The sequence below is a fragment of the Eptatretus burgeri genome, chromosome 6 (genome assembly GCF_056783735.1).
Source record: "Eptatretus burgeri isolate ZD-2024b chromosome 6, Ebu_testis_v1, whole genome shotgun sequence".
NCBI lineage: Eukaryota > Metazoa > Chordata > Myxini > Myxiniformes > Myxinidae > Eptatretus > Eptatretus burgeri.
Genome location: NC_140966.1, coordinates 540,329 through 560,448, shown reverse-complemented (window position 1 = coordinate 560,448; position 20,120 = coordinate 540,329). Strand labels below are relative to the sequence as shown.

Here is a 20,120-nt window from a genome sequence, read left to right as displayed (position 1 = left end):
GTGGATGATGTTGGATGAAGCTGCTCTGCAAATGGAGCTGGAGTGAATGGAAATGAGAAGTGTGCAAAACCACTCGTCATCCTTCATTCAGCACAGTCAGGTGGGACACAGCGAATACTTGGCCCATTACCCCTTCACGCAAAGGCTTACAGGCTGCCAACGAAGCAAACTCGGGTCTCAATGTACCAGAATAGCATTGTGTGTGAAAAGCTCCAGGGTGGAGGCCCTACGATCACCGTTAAACAACGTCATTTAAGCAACCGTGACCATCAGCCAGCCACCATCGTGATGATTACTTAATTTCATTATAGATTTATCTTGCAGCTGGCATGCTATCGAGACTGAGTCATGGCAGCCACAGATGTATTATGTTGAAAAAAAAAGTTTAATAATGAAATGATGTCACACAATAAACACAATAAAATGCAACAAGAGAAACATGCAAATGCTATTCCAATTTATTAAAACACTATGGGCTAGCAGACACCTACTAGGTGGAGGCGAATCTCCATCATGTTATGAATGATGTTTAATGAGATAACAAGGATCTGATGTACCAAAATAGTATAACTTGAGCCTATCATCATATTGACATGGACAAACTCATAACAGGGTGCATGGTTCAAAAAACTATTCGATCAGAAAAATTCATTCAGATCATGGCATAGTGTGCGCATGTGGTTTGGAGGATATGACAACATTTGATAGAATCGACTTAAAAAAAATAACAATTATGAATATGAGAATCAGATACAGCATATAGTTCTGATATAGCCACAAGGTTACATGGAGTCACTATTTAACATCTCTGGTAATGAAAGGATACTTTACCGCAGCAAAATCATGTTCGATGTGAAAACCATTTGGTTTCAAACCAAATATAGTTCCTTTCGCAAGCATGTGCGATTTTGGTGTCCCTCCCATGCAGCTGCAGAGAATCTGAATCAATACCATGTCATATCCTAATCGTGTCCTTTCGTGGGCTGTAAAAACAAACAAACAAACAAACCATGTATGAGCAACCATTGCCTCGCCTTACGAAAATTATAATTTGACTTGGAATTATAACTTCATGAACAAAATCGAATCAGCTTGTTCTTGCCATCGACTGAACTCATCCACCAAGTTTCATCCGAAACCGTCCATAACTCTTTATGATATTGTGCTATACATGTCGTTTTGTTGGGTAACGGTTCGAAGTTCGAATGGGAAACAGTGTGTGTCTGCAAATCGAGCTATTCCGTTGCTAATCCAACCAATATATTCGAGTTTGGCATTTTTAATTAATTTTCTGAAATTTGTAGAATTTGTTTTTCGCTTGGAAGTTGAGGGGCTACGATGCGTGGATAAAGAAGGAAAACGTTTGATTTAATGCAATTTAATTCCAGGAGATAAAGCATCAAAAGGTGAAAATTTTGAAAGGGGGTGTAGACTCATTAAGTAATTAATAGACGTAGTCACGGTCCAAGTCACATCAAAAAAGTAATTAATCACACTCACAAGTGTCCATAGAGACTTCACTGCCCCACCCTGAGGGTTGCTGGAGTTTGTGCATTTAAGCTCAGTCTAAAGGGTCTTCAAAGAGTCCAAGGGGTCTAAAAGGGTCTTAAGGAGTGAAGAAGCTCTAAATGTTCAAGAGGGCTTGAGAGTCTAAAGGGTGTATGGGGTCGATATGATCAAAAATAATCTAAAGGTTAAAAAGTACGCTCCAGTATAATTCATTGTCAGTAATCGATGAAATTAATAGACATACTCACAGTCCATGTCACGTTCAAACACATTCACATAGGTCGACCGTGGCTTCACCCTGACCGTGGTTTCACCCCTTCCCTCCAACCCGTCCCCACCGCCCGTCCGCATCCCCACCCTGAGGGTAGGTGGAGCTTGAGCATTAACGATCTGAAAAGGGTCTCAAGGTTCTAAAAGGCATTTAAGAGGTGTAAAAGTCTCAGGAGTCTGTGTAAGGGGTCTAAAGTGGCTATGGGGTTTTAAAATGTTCCAAAGAGTGTATGGGGTCTATAGGGACTAAAAATAATCTAAAGGTTAAAAAGTACATTCTATTAGAATTGTATATAACTAGATGGAATCAACAGATGTACTCACGGTCTGGTCCAAGTCATGTTCAAACATTACAGGGTCTCGAGAAAGTCTACAACCATTTTCAAAATTTTCACCTTGTGATGCCTTATATCCTGGAATTAAATTGCAATAAATCAGACTTTTTCCACCTTTATTTACACATCGTAATCCACAACTTCCAAGTGAAAAACAAATTCTCCAAATTTCAGAAAATTAATTAAAAATACAAAACTAGAATATCTTGGTTGGATTAGTGACCACTCCCTTGACTTAATACTTGGTGGAAGCACCTTTAACAGCAATTATAGCTGTGAGTCTGTTGGGATAGATCTCTACCAACTTTGTACACCTTGATTGGGCAATGTTTGCCCATTCTTCTGAACAAAACTGTTCAAGCTCAGTCAAGTTGTGTGGGGAGCGTTGATGGACAGCAATCTTCAAGTCATGGCACAGAATTTCGATTGGATTTCGGTCGGGGCTCTGACGGGACCACTCAAGGATATTCATCTTTTTGTTCCTTAGCTACTCCAGTGTTGCTTTGGCTGTGTGCTTCGGGTCGTTGTCATGCTGAAAGGTGAACTTCCGTTCCAATTCCAGCTTTTTGCCACATCGCTTCAGAATCTCCAGAGTGCTTTTTTTGCATACCTCAAACAGGACTCAAGGTGGGCTTTTTTGAGTAATGGCTTCCTTCGTACCAACCTACCATACAGGCAAGGCTGGTGCAGAGCTTGGGATATTGTTGTCACATGCACACAGTGACCAGTCTTTGCCATAAAGGCACGTATCTCTTTCGAAGTTGTCATTGGCCTTTTGGTGGCCTCTCTCATCAATCTCCTCCTTCCTTGGTCATCCAGTTTGGAAGGACGGCCTGATCTAGGCAGGGTCTTGGTGGTGCCACACACGATACGCCTTCCACTTCTTAATGATTCTCTTGATTATGCTCCAAGAGATATGGAAGGCCTTTGAAATATTTTTATACCCATCCTGTGATCTGTACCTTTTTCCTGGAGGTCTTTTGAAAGCTCCTTGGTACTCATGGTTGAGTCTTTTCTGTGAAATGCACTACCCAGCAGAGGAAACCGACAGGAACAGCTGATTTTATTCTGAAATAATCAATCACCACAATTTAACTTGGTGTGTGATTTTGAAGGTGATTGGTTACACCTGAGCTAATACATAATTGCGATTATAATGGGGGTGGACACTTATCGAACCAAGATATTCTCGTTTTGTATTTTTAATTAATTCTCTGGGGTTTGTAAAAGTTGTTGTTCACTTAGAATTTGTGGGTTATGGTGTAAATAGAGATGGAAAACGTCTGATTTAATTCCACAGTCGAAGACAACAAAAGGTGAAAATTTTGAAAAGTCCAAGACTTTCTATAGGCACTGTACGTAATTAATAGACATATTCGCTCACACGGGTCGACCGAGGCTTCACCTTGACCAAGACTTCACCTCCCAACCCCATTCGTTCCCACACTGAGGGTGGGTGAAGTTTGCACATTGAATATCTAAAGAGACCAGTCTTTGCCTCGAAAGGGTCTCAACGGTCTAAAAAGGGTTCTCAAGGTTATAATGGTCTGAAGGGTTTCAGGGGTTTAAAGTCCGAGTAAAAGTTATAAAACGGGTGCAAATGTTGAAAGGGTGTAAACAACTAAGAGGTATATTTCAATATTACATAATTAATAGACAGTTTTGATGCCCCTATTGCATCTTGGGATGTGATGCGAATGGTGCACGAAAAAGGTCGTGATACAACGATCTTTGTTGAGTTTTTTTTTCTTCATTCAAGTTGCTAAAAGCATGGACCAAACCATGAACAACACCATCTTGTCAAGAAGAACTCCTTACTCGTGGCGATATCTAAGATTACCCATGACAAATATAGACCCTCTGTCTCTTCATAGATCAAAATTAATAAATGGTGTGTGTGTGTGTGTGTGTGTGTGTGTGTGTGTGTGTGTGTGTATGTGTGTGTGCACGCACCCATGCATGCGTGTCCTCCATAACTCCGAAACCATGAAACTGAGCAGCCTGAAACTTTGCATGCAAACAAAAACAACTCCAAGGAAGTGCGCGAGTGAAAATTGGGTGTTTGGGTTAATTAAAACACCCCTTTTGAAGATAATTAACGGCCTTATTTAATTGCATCCTTCATCAGACACATTATCGGCCAAATTCCTCTTTGGGGTCCGAAGGCATATCCTCGGTAACTTCATTGGGGTCTGAAGCCGCCATGTTTTTTGGCCTGCTCAACCATGCCTTGACTTGGAACAGGCTGCAATGATTCTTCACAATTTTTATTTTTTTTGTATACCTTGTAGAGGCTTGTATGAGAGCTAACACACAACACACATCATGGGGGACATGAGACAAGAGAGGAGGGAGTCGGAAGGACAAAACAGTGGGGAACAGACACATTAGGAGATCTATGGAAGGAAGAGGGATGGGGTGGGGAACATAGGGAAAACAAGATGGACATTACAGGGACTTTCAGGAAGGAAAGCAGGGAATTTGAAGGAGGTGGGCTTGGGTGGATTATCGGGGGTAGAAAAGATCGAGGATTTGGATGGGGGGTGATAAGAGGTGGTGGTGAACAGCTGTTTTGAAAGCCTGGAGGGAAGAATGGGAATGAATAGAGTGAGGGAGTTTATTCCAAAGGCGGGAAAAAAGAGGAATGAAAGAGTGAAGGTGAGCAGTGATTCGTGATTTTGGTAGTTTTACCAGAAGGGGGTTGTTGGCGGATCTTGAGCGCCCTGCGAAAATGTGGTGGGGACAAATCACAGAGAGAGCAGGGGGGCGAGGCTGGAGAGGAGACGGAGGAAGACAGAAAGACCACTGACCAACCTGCGGTGAATGAGTGAGAGGCCCAAAGACTCAGCCTCATTGCGGGAGATGCCAATGATCCGAAATGCCTTGGTTTCGACAAATGCCTGAGAGAATCTGGTGAGCAGGATCAGAGTCAGGAAAACGAGCCACATGTCCATACAGCCGCAACTGACGCTCACGGACTAGGCAGGTAACAAATCTCATCCGAGTCTCTCTCAGCAACCGCTCGTTGGACACAAAATCCGACCAGCGATAGCCAAGGATTCTCCAAAGAGACCTGGTACCAAAGGAATTAAGTCTCCGTCTCAGATCCTTGGTCAGAGTCCAAGTCTCGCATCCACAGAGCAAGACTGGAAGTACCAAGGACCTGAAGACTCGGACTTTCGTCCTCCCGCACAGGTACCGGCAGCGCCACACCCCATGATCCAGTGAATCCATGACTCCCCAGGCCCGACACAGACGTCTATTGACCTCTGACTCACAGCTAGCAGAGACATGAATATCACTGCCAAGGTAAGTGAATCTCTCCACGACCTCAACATCCTCACCACAAACAGACACAGACAAGACAGCAGCAAACATGTCACCGAAAGCGTGTATCTTAGTTTTGACCCAAGAAACCCGTAATCCCAGCGGCTCCGACTCCTCATTCAGCACCTCGAGCGCCCCCAAAAGGATATCTAAAGTCTCCGCAAAGATGACTGCATCATCGGAAAAATCAAGGTCCGAGATCTTGACATTCACAAACGATGCACCGCAACTTGATCTCTCCGACATCCTACCCAAAATCCAGTCCATACAAGTGCTGAAAAGTGTGGGGGCCAGTACACACCCCTGACGAACTCCAGTAACAACTGGAAATAAGTCAGAGATGGTACCACCACACTTCTCAGCACTCTCAGTACCAGAGTAGAGTTCAGACATCAGATCGATCAGTTTTGGTGTAACACCACGAAGACCAAGAATCCTCCAGAGGACATCCCGATTCACTGAAGCGAACGCTTTACAGAGATCAACATAGGCTGCAAGCAGCCCCTGCCAAAACTCTCGTCTGCGTTCGGTGAGGACACGAAGCGCAAGGATATGGTCAATCGTTGACCTCTTTGGTGTAAAGCCTGACTGCTCTGGATGCTGGTGCTCAAGCAGATGGTGGCGAACCCGATCAAGAATTATCCGAGCAAAGACCTTGCCCAGCACTGAGAGCAGCGTCACCCCATCGGTAGTTGTTCCAGTCTTGGCGATCACCCTTCCCTTTCCAGAGAGGGACAACAAGGCCCCTCTTCCAATCAGTTGGGATGATGCTTGTGTTCCAGGCAGAGCACAAAACTGCATGCAACGACACGAGTGCAGCATTTCCACCAGCCTTGAGAAGTTCAGCATGGATGCCACAGATCCCTGGAGCTTTGCCCCATTTCAACCAGTTCACCGCAGCCCGCGTTTCCACTTGCGAAGGTGGACCACAGTTGATTCGAGGGTCAGAAACAGGGATTGTAACACCCTTGACGTCCAACTCGACAGCTGGGGGATCAGCCTGGTACAACCGCTCAAAGTAACCGGCCCAGCGGGCCTTCACTTCAGACTCCTCTGTTAAGAGCCTACCACTCTCTGCTCTAACTGCAGTGCTCCGAGGGATGGGCTTGGATGAACGCAATGCGCGAATGAGGACATGGTCAATCTCCTTTGCCACACCGCCAGCGTTGGAATACCAAGTCCAGCGATGAGCTTGTGGGCGCTGAAACCATGAACCAGCCACCCTAAGTCCATGACTTCTTGCAAAGTCAAGGAACTTCGTGTTATTCTGGTTCATAGTTCCTGACCCATGGGGACCAACACACACCTCATAACCGTCCCTATCAGTTCCAGTCGATGCATTGAAATCCCCCAAGACAAGAAGTGTATCTAATCTGGGGCACTGATCAACCAAACTCGAGCGTGGCCTCGAATGCATCATTCACGGTGAGATCACTCGCCTCAGTTGGAGCATAAACAGAGACCAGGGAAATGACACCTAAGGAGTGATGAATCCTTCATCTCATAATACGCTCGTTGACCGGTGTTACCTCAATTGCAGCAACTCCTTGGGTATGGTAACCATCAGAGCGAACAGACCAATAGTAGGTGTAACCACCCATAATTATCTCGCCGCAATCCGGTCTCCGAACCTCAGAGAGAGCTGCAATCCCGATGTCCAAACGCTTGAGCTCAGATGATAACAGAGACAGGTGATCATCCTCTCTTAGGGATAGGACATTCCAGGTACCCACCCCAAACGGACCACCTCAGGTTAACCCAAGGGGACTGCCGTCCATCAAAGATTGGGGGTCCTGAAGGCTTTGCCCCAATCCCGTCATCCGGTGAGCTGCCCTGCGAAGGGAAGCTGCACAGGAGGTACTCCCACGGAGTGGGTTTTCAGATTTTTTTGCGTTTTTGTGTTTTGCGGAATGAAGGGTTTTGCGGTGGCTGGAGTGCAAATCCTGCCACCAACCTCCTAATAAAAAAAAGTAACCCAACTGGAGGAGGACGTCCGCAGACACAGTTGGGCACTAGATATGGATGGCCGTTGGCTCACAAGGAGCTCCTCCGCCCTTTGACAGGTTTTGTTTTTAATCCTGCTGGGTGTCCATATCCAAACACCCTGCTCACCAGAAAACCTGGTGGGGGAGACGGTTTAGTCGCCGACAACCCGACCATGGAACAGGTTAGTTCAGGTTTACATGGTACCTGTAGCAGGTCACAGATCTAACCTGACCTGACACAAATTGAAGGTAATGGGGAGAAAAAACAAAACACGATCGTACCGGTCGGACTCAAGCTTCAAGGGTAGGCCTCAAGCATCCGGTATGACAAAGTCGAAAAAATCTCACGAAATAGCACGATTTTTGAAACAAAACCGAACTAGGAACACACAGTAACATGTAAGTGAGAGGATAACAGTTAAAACGGGACACATAACGACCGGAAACTTAACTTTGAGATCGTCAGCAGAGAGCTCCGAACGAGACCTGTCGATGCTCCAAACCCGGAACCGGAAGTCCGGAACGATAAAGTTTTTTTGCATTTTCATCACTCATATTATCGAATGCCTGTTTATCATATAGCTACGAATCACTGTATACGTCCCTTTTGTAAGTGCTATAGTTTACAAATAACAAGCCTCCATGTTTGTCCTGCATTAAGCAGAAACTCTTTGTGGATAAAGTCATTATTTGGACAAATTCATTTTATTTCATTAACTGCTGCGTGTGCAGTGAAGACAGGCTTTAAAGTTAAAGGGATCCAAAATGGTTTGCAGCCACAGCCTGGCCAACCATTCCTTATCAACCATTTAAAAGGAGTGCTTGCTTGAGTGCTTAAGACACTTGCAGAGTGATCATTTTCGACAGCTGTACCGCACGACATCATTGTGAGTGACTCGTTCACTCACTGCGGACTCTTTTGCCATGCCACATCAGTCAGAGTGAGTGGTTCATGCTCAGGTACCCTGAGCGAGTGGTTTGTGCTCCGTGACCCTGAGTGAGTGGTTCATGCTCTGTCATCCTGAGCGAATGGTGCATGGCCCATCGTCCTGAGTGAGTGGTGCGTGCTCCATCGTCCTGAGCAAGTGGTTCATGCTCCATTGTCCTGAATGAGTGGTGCGTGCTCCATCGTCCTGAGCGAGTGGTGTGTGCCCATCGTCCTGAGCGAGTTGTGCGTGCTCCATCGTCCTGAGTGAGTGGCGCGTGCTCCATCGGCCTGAGCGAGTGGTTCATGCTCCATCGTCCTGAGTGAGTGGTGCGTGCTCCATCATCCTGAGTGAGTGGTGCGTGCTCCATAATCCTGAGCGAGTGGTGCGTGCTCCATCATCCTGAGCAAGTGGTGCATGCTCCGTCATCCCGAGTGAGTGGTTCCTGCTCCGGAATCCTGAGAGAGTGGTTCACGCTCCGTCATCCTGAGTGAGTAGTTCGTGCTCCATCCTCCTGAGCAAGTGGTTTGTGCTCCATCATCCTGAGCGAGGGGTGCATGCTCTGTCGTCCTGAACGAGTATTGCATGCTCTATTGTGCTGAGTGAGTGGTGCACGCTCCATCATCCTCAGTGAGTGGTTCATGCTCCGTCATCCTCAGCGAGTGGTGCGTGCTCCATCGTCCTGAGCAAGTGGTGCATGCTACATCATCCTGAGCAAGTGGTGCGTGTTCCATCATCTTGAGCGAGTGGTGCGTGCTCCATCATCCTGAGTGAGTGGTGCCTGCTCCATCATCCTGAGTGAGTAGTGTGTGCTTCATCCTGAGCAAGTGGTGCATGCTCCATCATCCTGAGTGAGTGGTGTATGCTCCGACATCCTGAGTGAGTCGTTCGTGCTCCATCATCCTGAGCGAGTGGTTCGTGTTGCATCATCCTGAGTGACTGTTTTGTGCTGTGTCATCCTGAGCGAGTGGTTCATGCCACATCATCCCGAGCGAGTTGTTGTGAAATAACACCCGATGTTCGACCCGTTTACCATGTTATCTTGTTTTGTACATAGGCGAGTGAAATTTTTTTCCACCTGACACAGACAGCTGGTTATAAAGATTACTGTTTGTGAGCATGTCCCTGAAACATCTATATAAATGTAACGTTGCTTTTCAGTGAAAGCTACTCAAGGTTTTTGGATTGCCTATAGTTTGTACCAGAGTCAGTAATCACACTGAGTCCAACCTGCTGATTCCCGAAAAATTGCCGATGTCGGCTAAGCACTGTGTGTGTGTGTGTGTGTGTGTGTGTGTGTGTGTGTGTGTGTGTGTGTGTGTGTAAAGTATGACAACCTCTCTGCAAACTCATCAACCCCCATATATATATATATATATATATATATATATATATATATATATATATATATATATATATATATATATATATATATATATAAAACTCTCTTCCTTGCACTATTACCTCCCAATACAGTGCAGCACCCTCCTCCCTCACCTCTCTTACTCTCACCTTCTCTCTGTCTCTGGACATATTCGGACGCTGGTTATGTCTGGATGGTGTTTGTCTCCAGAAGTGCCTGGGCGGTGTTTGTCTCCGGACAGCTTGGCTCCAGATGCTTCTGGGCAGTATTTACATCCAGATGGGAGTTTGTTTCCAGACAGGAGTTTGTCTTTGAATGTGTCCGAGCAGTGTTTGTGTCTGGACGGCTCGACTCTGGATGCATCTGGCGGATTTTGTCTCCAGGCGTGTCTGGGCGGTGTTTGTCTCAGGGCCATGTTTTTCGTATGATCGGTATAAAATGGATTTCAAACATTATTTTGTTTCCATCTTCACTGTTATTCGACACAGAATCATTTTGACGAAATGGTATGAATCGTAATTAACGCTCCACCGCACATCTGCCTTCCCTTCCTCTCTCGTCATTTTCCCACTGGCTGTCTTTAATCGGACCCTGCTCTTGAATAATTACAGTGAATCTGTAATAAAACATGAATGTAGTGAGTGTGCTGAAAGAGCTGGAAGACATTGATAATAATGAGCCAGACATGTGATCTCGGGGCTTGGAGAGGGAGATCGAGGACCAGATTTTGAGTAACTCCTGATATTAAAAGTAGCACACAATCATTTTGGTTGTTCTTCTGGGGTGTCCCAATTCCTCAGGGCTGCCAAGACAATTTTAACTTTTGGACATAAACGGTCAGGATAACTGTTAGCATTCAGTACCTATCCAAGATGTCTCACTTCCCTCCTCTTGCCCTCCATTGTGTTTTTAAAATCTTGTGCCCTTTTTATGAGTGTGTTGATCACAGCTTTTTGTGGTGCATAACGATTTGATGTCACATGACCCAAAGTCAAGGTCAATCAGTCTGAGTGGGTTTTTCGTTTACGGTAGTTTTTAAAGTTCCATTCAGGTTCCCTGCCATGATGGCGGTAATAAAAGGAAGGGATCCATTTTGTTCCACTTCACAGGTCAATGTGATGGACAAGAATATTCCACCAATACCTTCTTGGATCGTGCTCACGACCTCATTAAGGTAGATAACAAAAGTATTATCTACATAACGACACCAAATGCATGGCTGCGTTTGAAGGGGTGGCATGACACTCATCTCCAATTCTTCCATCACCATGTTGACTAACACAGCAGATACAGGAGAGCCTATGACAACGCCAAAAACCTGCTTGTACTATACAATGATATAATAGGATAAAATTAAAATCGGTAGAATATAGGCAAGCGATGAGTAGGTCACCTATAGTACATCTTTGGCATTTCATGTGTCACTGGCCTATTTCCAGCAGTCATCCTCCATTAGGCACTGTCTGGCCACCTCAACCACCAAGGCTGTGGGCACATTGATGAACAAGGAGTTTATATAGAAGGGATACCAGGTCTAATGTGACTGCATTGTGATGCGTTTCACTCGATCCACAAACCCGACGCAATCTTCGCTCAGTTTTTCAAACGAGCTTTTGAAACATGTTCACAATAACCTGGGACAACACATATGATCGTCCATTAATACAAGACACGACGACGAGTCATAGTGGAGCCCCTTGCTTGTGGATTTTTGGTCATCCATAATCCCAGACAGCAACACGATCGCTGCTGTATAAATGTTGATAATTCAGCACTCGACAACTTTCCTGTTCATTTTATTTTTGTGAGCGGCGAGTTCAGCAAGCATTCTCATTTTGGTTGTTGGATCACTGCTGAGACGCTCATGGGTGTTTGCATCGGCCAGCAGGTGCTGAATCTTAAAATTATATGCGGAGCGGTCAAACAACATAGTTGTATGGCCCTGATCTGCCGGGATGATCACAACTTCATCGATCCGACAGAACTCCTGCACAGCCTGCCATTGTGCCAAGTTCAGGTTGAATTTATCGCAGCTGGCAGTTGCATCGGTGGCATTGCCATGCCCCTCCAAGAACTGATAGAACCCACAGCCATGTGCTGCAAATGATCACCAAACTTAAATCATATATATATATATATATATATATATATATATATATATATATATATATATATATATATATATATAAATAAATAATAATAATAAAATATATATATATATATATATATATATATACATATATACCCCTTATGCTCTTTTTGATTGTCTCCTGTTCATTTTTTCATATGCATCAGGAATTCCTGATTTTTTTTTTGTGGTGTATTTATCCCTTTCATAAAAAATTATCACATCATCATACAATTATTTTTTTTACAATTGATGTCACTGTCAATGGATTTAATTGCCTGATGAGCACATAGTACACCTTGCATTGTGGTTGAAGTCGGATTCTATGTATCTATTTGTTTCATCCATCTGATAGCATAAAACGCTCAGGGTGATTAAGTGAAAAATGCAACATAGTGTTTGATCCAACATTATTACGAGGGTGATTTGTTCATTACTACAACAGAGGTGATGTTATAAACAAGCTTTACTTTTGGCAATTGCTCCCAACCCAATTAAGGTAATTACAATTACCATTCTGTGTACTTCCAGAAGCTTTTTTTCAGTTGGTATACTCAAATAAGATTTTGGCCCAGTCCTGGTCATCCATCATTGTTTCCAATGTGGTTCTGTCCATAGTTTGATGACCCTGGTACTTCCCAAGCAAGAACATGGCTTCCATAGTTGGAGAGTACATCTGCAAAAAAGGAATCATCATTTACAAAGAATTAAGGTGCAGAAGGAGGCCATTCGGCCCATCATGCCTGCACCACACCAATACCAGATTTAATCCCTTCCCTTCATGTGCAGCCTTTTTGGCTGCCACACTGCTACTCATTTCACTCACCTCAGAAGGATGAACAGACTGAGTCAACCCCCTGGTGTTAATTCAGCTGGCAAAGGGGCTTGAACTCAGGACACTAGGATCCCAAGCCACCACACCACCCTAACCACTAAGGCAATACCAGGAAATTAAAAATATATATTTAATCATGAGAGGACATAATATAAAAACTCCTTTCTTGCTCTGCTGAAGGGCTCATACTTGAAATGTCGTTTATTTTGTTTTCACAGTGTTGAGCATAAGAGGCCGTTGAAAAAAATATGCAACGCTTTGGAGGTGGGAGAGGGGTGGATGTCCAAACGTTACGGATCGTTCCATGGTCTTTCCTCTGTTGTTACATAATGCTATCAACCAATGACAACTTTGTTTCATACACCCTTTATTTAATTACTCGCAAAGCTCCTGACGCTGCCAGGCAATGCAGGGTCCATCCTTCCACTCCTTCCCTCCCTCCCACCTCCCCTTCCCCACTATCCTACCATCCCTTTCCCTGCCTCAAACCATCCCAACTCACTCCCTCCTACCAGCCCTTCCCCTACCTCCTCCCTACTCCAACCCCTCCCTCCTCCTCCCACAAAGATACCCACCTAACATCTATCTATTGGACCATCACAATGATTTGTTAGAGACAAAGAGAGAGAGGAAGGGGTAGAAAGGAAGTGGAGCGAGGAAGGGGGACAGCTAGGAAGGGTGGGGGGAAGAGTGAGGAGGGGGGGGTGTGAGCGAGAGAAAGAGAGAGTGGGAAGGGGAGAGCGATGCCTCACCACATGTCGCTATACACTCAGGAAGGAGCAGGTGCAAGGAGGGGGCTGAGAATGACGGAAAGAGAGGGGGAGGGAGAAAGAAGAGGGGACAGAGAGAGGGGATGGGGAAGCGAGGAGCAGTGGGGGAGCGAAGAAGGGGGAAGGAAGGGGGAGTGATGCCTCACCACACTCTGCTATACACTCCTGGAGGAATGGGTGTGAGGAGGGTAGGGTGGAAGAGAGAGAGAGAGAGAGAGAGAGAGAGAGAGAGAGAGAGAGAGAGAGAGAGAGAGAGAGAGAGAGAGAGAGAGAGAGAGAGAGAGAGAGAGAGAGAGAGAGAGAGAGAGAGAGAGAGAGAGAGAGAGAGAGAGAGAGAGAGAGAGAGAGAGAGAGAGAGAGAGAGAGAGAGAGAGAGAGAGAGAGAGAGAGAGAGAGAGAGAGAGAGAGAGAGAGAGAGAGAGAGAGAGAGAGAGAGAGAGAGAGAGAGAGAGAAAACGATGGGGGAGGAGCTAGGAAGGGGAGTGAGGAAGTGGGGGAGAGCAACACCTCACCAAATGTCATGATACACTCTGGAAGGGAGGGGGTGTGAGGAAGGGGGTGGAAGTAAGAGAGACAGAGAGGAGAGGAGTGAGGAAGGGGTGTGTAGAGAGTGAAACCTCACCACACATCGCTATAAACTCCAGGAGAGGGAGTGTGAGGAGCGGGTTGGGAGCGAGAGAAAAAGAGAGGGAGGGAGAAAGAGGAGGGGACAGAGAGAGGAGGGGGAAGTGAGTAGCAGTGGGGGAGTGAGGAAGGGGGAAGGAAGGGGGAGTGATGCCTCACCACACGCCGCTTTTCACTCCTGGAGGGATGGGTGTGAGGAGGGGAAGGTGGGATCAAGAGAGAGAGAGAGAGAGAGAGGAGCAAGGAAAAAAGGGGGGGAGAGTGAGGAAGGGGAAGGGGGGGAGAGTGAGGAAGGGGAAGGGGGGGAGAGCAATTCCTTAAAAATTGAGTGGAAATTTTTCAAAGAGTAATAAATGAAATAAAATATTATTTCAATATTTTCCAATTCCCTCTTGAACTCGTAGTTCACTTGTCCCATTGCTTATTATAATCCTCCTTTTATGTTAATCATTCTTTTGATTTGATCTTTAATTTTATTTATTTTGCCTTCCGAACTCAAGATTTTCCCACGGTGAACCCAGCCAAGGTAACCTTCACCGCTATCCCGCTGGTTAATTCTTTTTGTTGCACTCAATGAAGTTACACTTTTGGCATATTCCTTAATTTTTTTTTCACTCAATATAATTCTCTGAATAGTAGAAAAAGTGAAGTTAAATGCTTTGGCAGTTTGTTAATATGGAGAAGAGGATATCATAGCCTTGCTTGCTTAAAGTAAACAGGTAGGTACGCTGAGTTATAAGAATCATTAATTTCTTTAAATTTTCAGATTTCACTCCCGATTTCGACAATTAAACTGGTCAACATATGAAAAATAACCTCCTACACCCCAAAAAATTGATACAAAAGGTTTTTCAATGGATTTTGGTTCCATTGGGCATGCTCAATCTACTAAAACTATCATCTTGTGTGTATATATCTATATATATATATATATATATATATATATATATATATATATATATATATATATATATGTATGTATGTTCCTGAAATTCAGCCAAAATGGTACACGATAGCGCAAAATTTTTCGGCCCACCTGACTCACCATTCCTCTGCGGTGTGCAGTATCAAGTTTCGTTCAAATCGGGCAACAAAAAAATTATTACAAAAAAAAATTCCCGATTCAGTCAAGTACTCTTCGGGAGAATTTGATCAATGCAAACAACGTCTGTGGTATAGTTCGCTGGAGCTATCTTTTTTTTTTCTTGAAATTATTCATTTAAAAATCTCAAACATTTAGTATAGACAAAGAACGATTTATTTTTAAGCATAAAATAAACATCGCCATTTTGATCTAATACTTCCGTGTTCATGAATAAATAAAATTGTGTTTAGAGGATTACGCACAATAATTTTTTCTACTTTCTTTTCTCCTTTTTTTTTCACATTGACGGACAATATCAAGTTTCGCTCAAATTGGGCAACGAAAAAAATTATTAAACAAGCTCGAATGCGCTAAGATCCTCATCCTCTTAATGATAACGTCATAAAAACGAATATGACATCATTGTGATGTATCAGGTTTGCGATAAATTATCTGTGCTAATGCCTGGCTTGATTCCCGCAAACAAAATTCAAACAGCTTGCCCAGTTTCGGAGATAATGATATAGGCGATTTCCATTAGAGGCGATATTATGACGTTAACTTTTTCTAGGAAGAATTTGCAAAATCGGAGATGGTTACTGCCTGCGCGTGTGCTTTCTGCATATACAGGGCAAGTTTCACAAAGATCCGATGAAAACTCTGGGTTGTGAAACAAAAAATGTCAAAAAATAGGAATGACGTCATAAAAATTGATACGACGTCATAGTGATGTATCATATGTACGGTAATTCATATCTACTAATGCCCTGCGCGATTCCCGCAAACAGAATTTAAAAAGCTTGCCTAGTTTGAGAGAATTTTACAGGCGATTTCCATTAGCGGAGATATTTTGACGTCATAACTTTTTTTCTAAGAGGAATTTTCAAATTCGGAGATGGTTACTGTCTGCGCAGGGTATTTTTACATGTATATATATATATATATATATATATATATATATATATATATATATATATATATATATATATATATATATATATATATATATATATATATGCCAAGTTTCAGGAAGTTTCGATGAAAACTATCGGCTGTGAAACAAATGAAACAAAAAACAAAGTCAAAAAATAGGAATGACGTCATAAAAATTGATATGACGTCATAGTGATGTATGTCATATGTGTGGTAATTCATCTCTGCTAATGCCCTGTTCGATTCCCGCAAACAGAATTCAAAAAGCTTGCCTAGTTTCGGAGATAATTTTTTAGGCGATTTCCATTAGCAGAGATATTTTGACATCATACCTTTTTTTTCATGGAGGAATTTTCAAAATCGGAGATGGTTACTGTCTGCGCAGGGTATATTTACATATATACGCCAAGTTTGAGGAAATTTCGATGAAAACTGTAGGCTGTGAAACAAAAAAGTCCACAAGAACAACAACTTGAGAAAGACTTAGAGATCCTCGACAAGAATCTAAAAAGTAACCCAACTGCAGGAGGACGTCCGCAGACACAGTTGGGGACTAGATATGGATGGCCGTTGGCTCACAAGGAGCTCCTCCGCCGTTTGATAGGTTTTGTTTTTTTATCCTGCTGGGTGTCCATATCATAACCCTCCTCTCCAAGAAACTTGGTGGGGGAGACGGTCTAGTTGCCGACAACCCGACCATGGAACAGGTGAGGACATGTTTACATGGTACCTGTAGCAAGTGAAAGATCTAATCTGACCTGACCTGACATTTGAAAGGAGGTGTATATTTTCTATAGGCACTGTAAATGCAAAACGTTGTTGCAATTTACAATTGTTGCACTATTTTTACAACCACAGATTAACATGAAATAAATTGCTCCTGACTCATGGAATTATTTTAAAATGACAGAAAAAGCCTCACCACTGCTTGCTTTCTGTTGGCAACCCATTCCAAAATGCCTTTCTTTGAAATCCACAGAGTAAACTTCAGCAATCAAATTCACTCCGATATGTAATATCACCAACATACCCCTCTTAACCCAGCAGAATACCATGCACTCTTTTTGAAATGTCAATCACCCCAGCCCCCTCAAGGCAGCATGCCACTCAATGATATGCTCCTTTCTGCAGAAATCTGAATTTACATCGCTCATCATTTAATTTCCAACCAAGATAACCTCAATGGTCTCTTCCTTCCTGTCCTTCCACAGCCTCTCTCTAACTATAGCCACCTGCACCCCTCCACACTGCGACCTGCCTTCAATCCTTTCACATCTCAGTCTGCATTTCACTTTTCTTACTGCCTGCCACCTCTGCACCATTTGCGTGCCAGATCAGTTAACTCCCTCCTTATGCGAATCATCTCCGATCTACAAACTGTTTTCACTCCCTCATCTCCTGTAGTATAAGCAAATCTTCTTTCAGGCAGCTATTTCACTTCTCAATTGGGATAATTTAATTAACAGATGTTTCCTTACAAGGAGCTTCAATGCATGAAAAAGATATTAGGCCCATCAAAGATTGTGATATTGTTTTTAACTTAGTTGGTAGAGACCGATGCTATCCCTTTAAAACACTGTACTGAGAGAGTCAAGCAAGGAAGCAGCAAATACCATTTTAAAGTTTTTGCCATGACTCACCAGCGTCAAGTTCGAATCACTGATTCCCCCACATTCAGGGCAGATGCTGTAACCATTATACCAACGAATTTAACTCTTACTGCAGGGCAAAATTCCCTCAACCTCCACCACCCATGATGAGTGGAACATTAAATATGTCTTACATGACAGGTCGTCTTCACTAAAGATCTTCACTTCTCAACTGCACAACTTGTTTCACTGACTTTGGCTTTGTTTGCCGATTACCATATTTTCAAACTGAGTCATCATTCTTCATGCTGAATCAGTGAGATACTAGTCTTTAGCCTCCACCCAAATCCTCCAAAATCGTACCTCCACAATGAACTGAAACCCAACCCGACAAAATAGCAACGACCAGCAACACCCCATTGAAAACCAGTTATTTTACATGCAATGCATAAGGCTTCAGGCAACGTTTTATTCATAAACTAACCAAAATGACTACTTTTCTGCTAAGGACACAAACTTTGCTCTTACCTATCCACCACACTTCATCCAACAACACAAGCACAAATTTCAAGACGACTACATATCCACTACACTTCAAGCTCAGCCAACAGTCACAGAGCTACAAAGTCAGAGGCGATCAATGTCGTGAACATGTCCAGCATGTTTGCACATCCTTACCTGGTTTCTAAAAGAATGTTTGCAGCTCTCTTTTGTCCCACTGAGGATCCAGTTCAGCTCTTCTCCCAATGTGAGGTCATCCAAGTCAGAGCCAAGGCTTCCCACACAATGGTTCACAGCATATGTACCTTTCCATTGCAATGCCGTCACACTGGAATTTTTGAAAGCCTGTTGGAATCATATGGCAAACAAGTTATATTATTTTCACATTTCCCATTCTACATATCCTGATAAAGACTCCACTGAAAACATATATTTATGCAGAGAGATTTTTTTTCAATATAATATGTAATGGAGCTTCGAATAATAAGTATCTTACGCAAAAATTACATTTTTCAATGCTGGATAGAATTTTCTGCGTGGTTTATAATCAATCTATATATATATAATGGAGCAAGTGTATGTGATTACGTATGTGTGTATGTATGTGTATGTATGTATGTATGTATGTATGTATGTATGTATGTATGTATGTATGTATGTATGTCTTCTTCTTCTTCTTTCGGCTGCTCCCGTTAGGGGTCACCACAGCGGATCAATCGTCTCCATTTCGGTCTATCGTCCACATCTTCCATTGACACTCCAACCACCCGCATGTCCGCCCTCACTGCATCCATGAACCTCTTCTTTGGCCTTCCTCTTCTCCTCCTGCCTGGCGGCTCCATCTTCAGCATCGTTCTCCCGATATACTCTGCTTCACTCCTGTGTACATGTCCAAACCATCTCAATCTCCCCTCTCTCACTTTGTCTCCAAACCGTCCTACCTGCGCTGTCCCTCTAATATACTCATTCCTTATCCAGTCCATCCTCGTCACTCCCAACGAGAATCGCAGCATCTTTAACTCTGCCACCTCCAGCTCCGCTTCCTGTCTTTTTGTTAGCGCCACCGCCTCCAAACCATACAACATAGCTGGTCTCACTACCGTCTTACATACATTCCCCTTAACTCTTGCAGCTCCCCTTCTGTCACAAATCACTCCTGCAACTCTTCTCCACCCACTCCATCCTGCCTGCACTCTCTTTTTCACTTCTCTACCACACTCTCCATTACTTTGGACAGTTGATCCCAAGTATTTAAACCAATCCTCCTTCCCCACCTCAACTCCTTGCAGCCACACCATACCACCACCCTCCCTCTCATTTACGCACATGTACTCTGTCTTACTCCGACTGACTATCATTCCCCTTCTCTCCAGTGCGTACCTCCACTTCTCAAGGCTCGCCTCAGCCTGCTCCCTACTCTCTCTACAGGTCATGATGTCATCCGTGAACATTATAGTCCATGGGGACTCCAGTCTGATCTCGTCCGTCAACCTGTCCATCACCATTGCAAACAGGAAAGGGCTCAGAGTCGATCCTTGGTGCAATCCCACTTTAACCTTAAACTGGTCCGTCATTCCTACCGCACACCTCACCGCTGTCACACTGTCCTCATACATATCCTGCACAATCCTCACATACTTCTCCACCACTCCCGACTTCCTCATACAATGCCACAACTCCTCTCTTGGCACCCTATCATAAGCTTTCTCTAAATCTACAAACACACAATGTAACTCTTTCTGGCCTTCCCTATACTTCTCCATCAACATTCTCAAAGCAAACATTGCATCAGTGGTGCTCTTTCCTGGCATAAACCCATATTGCTGCTCACAAATCGTCACCTCTCCTCTCAACCTAGCTTCAACTACTCTTTCCCACACCTTCATGGTGTGGCTTAACAACTTTATCCCTCTGTAATTTCCACAGCTCTGCACATCACCC

The 20,120-nt window shown here is 43.8% G+C and overlaps 1 protein-coding gene across 1 annotated transcript in view; it reads right to left on the bottom strand.

The window, feature by feature from the left end:
* Positions 1-366: 366 nt before the first annotated feature.
* Positions 367-20,120, bottom strand: part of LOC147024109 (uncharacterized) — a 282,987-nt gene continuing 263,233 nt past the window's right edge. The window contains exons 42-44 of the mRNA XM_085883692.1: positions 18,357-18,524; positions 12,357-12,519; positions 367-983 (exon numbers count right to left, since the gene is read on the bottom strand). Of these exons, the coding sequence (XP_085739818.1) occupies positions 12,385-12,519; positions 18,357-18,524 (303 nt within the window). The 3' untranslated portion in view covers positions 367-983; positions 12,357-12,384. The remainder of the gene's footprint in view (positions 984-12,356; positions 12,520-18,356; positions 18,525-20,120) is intronic.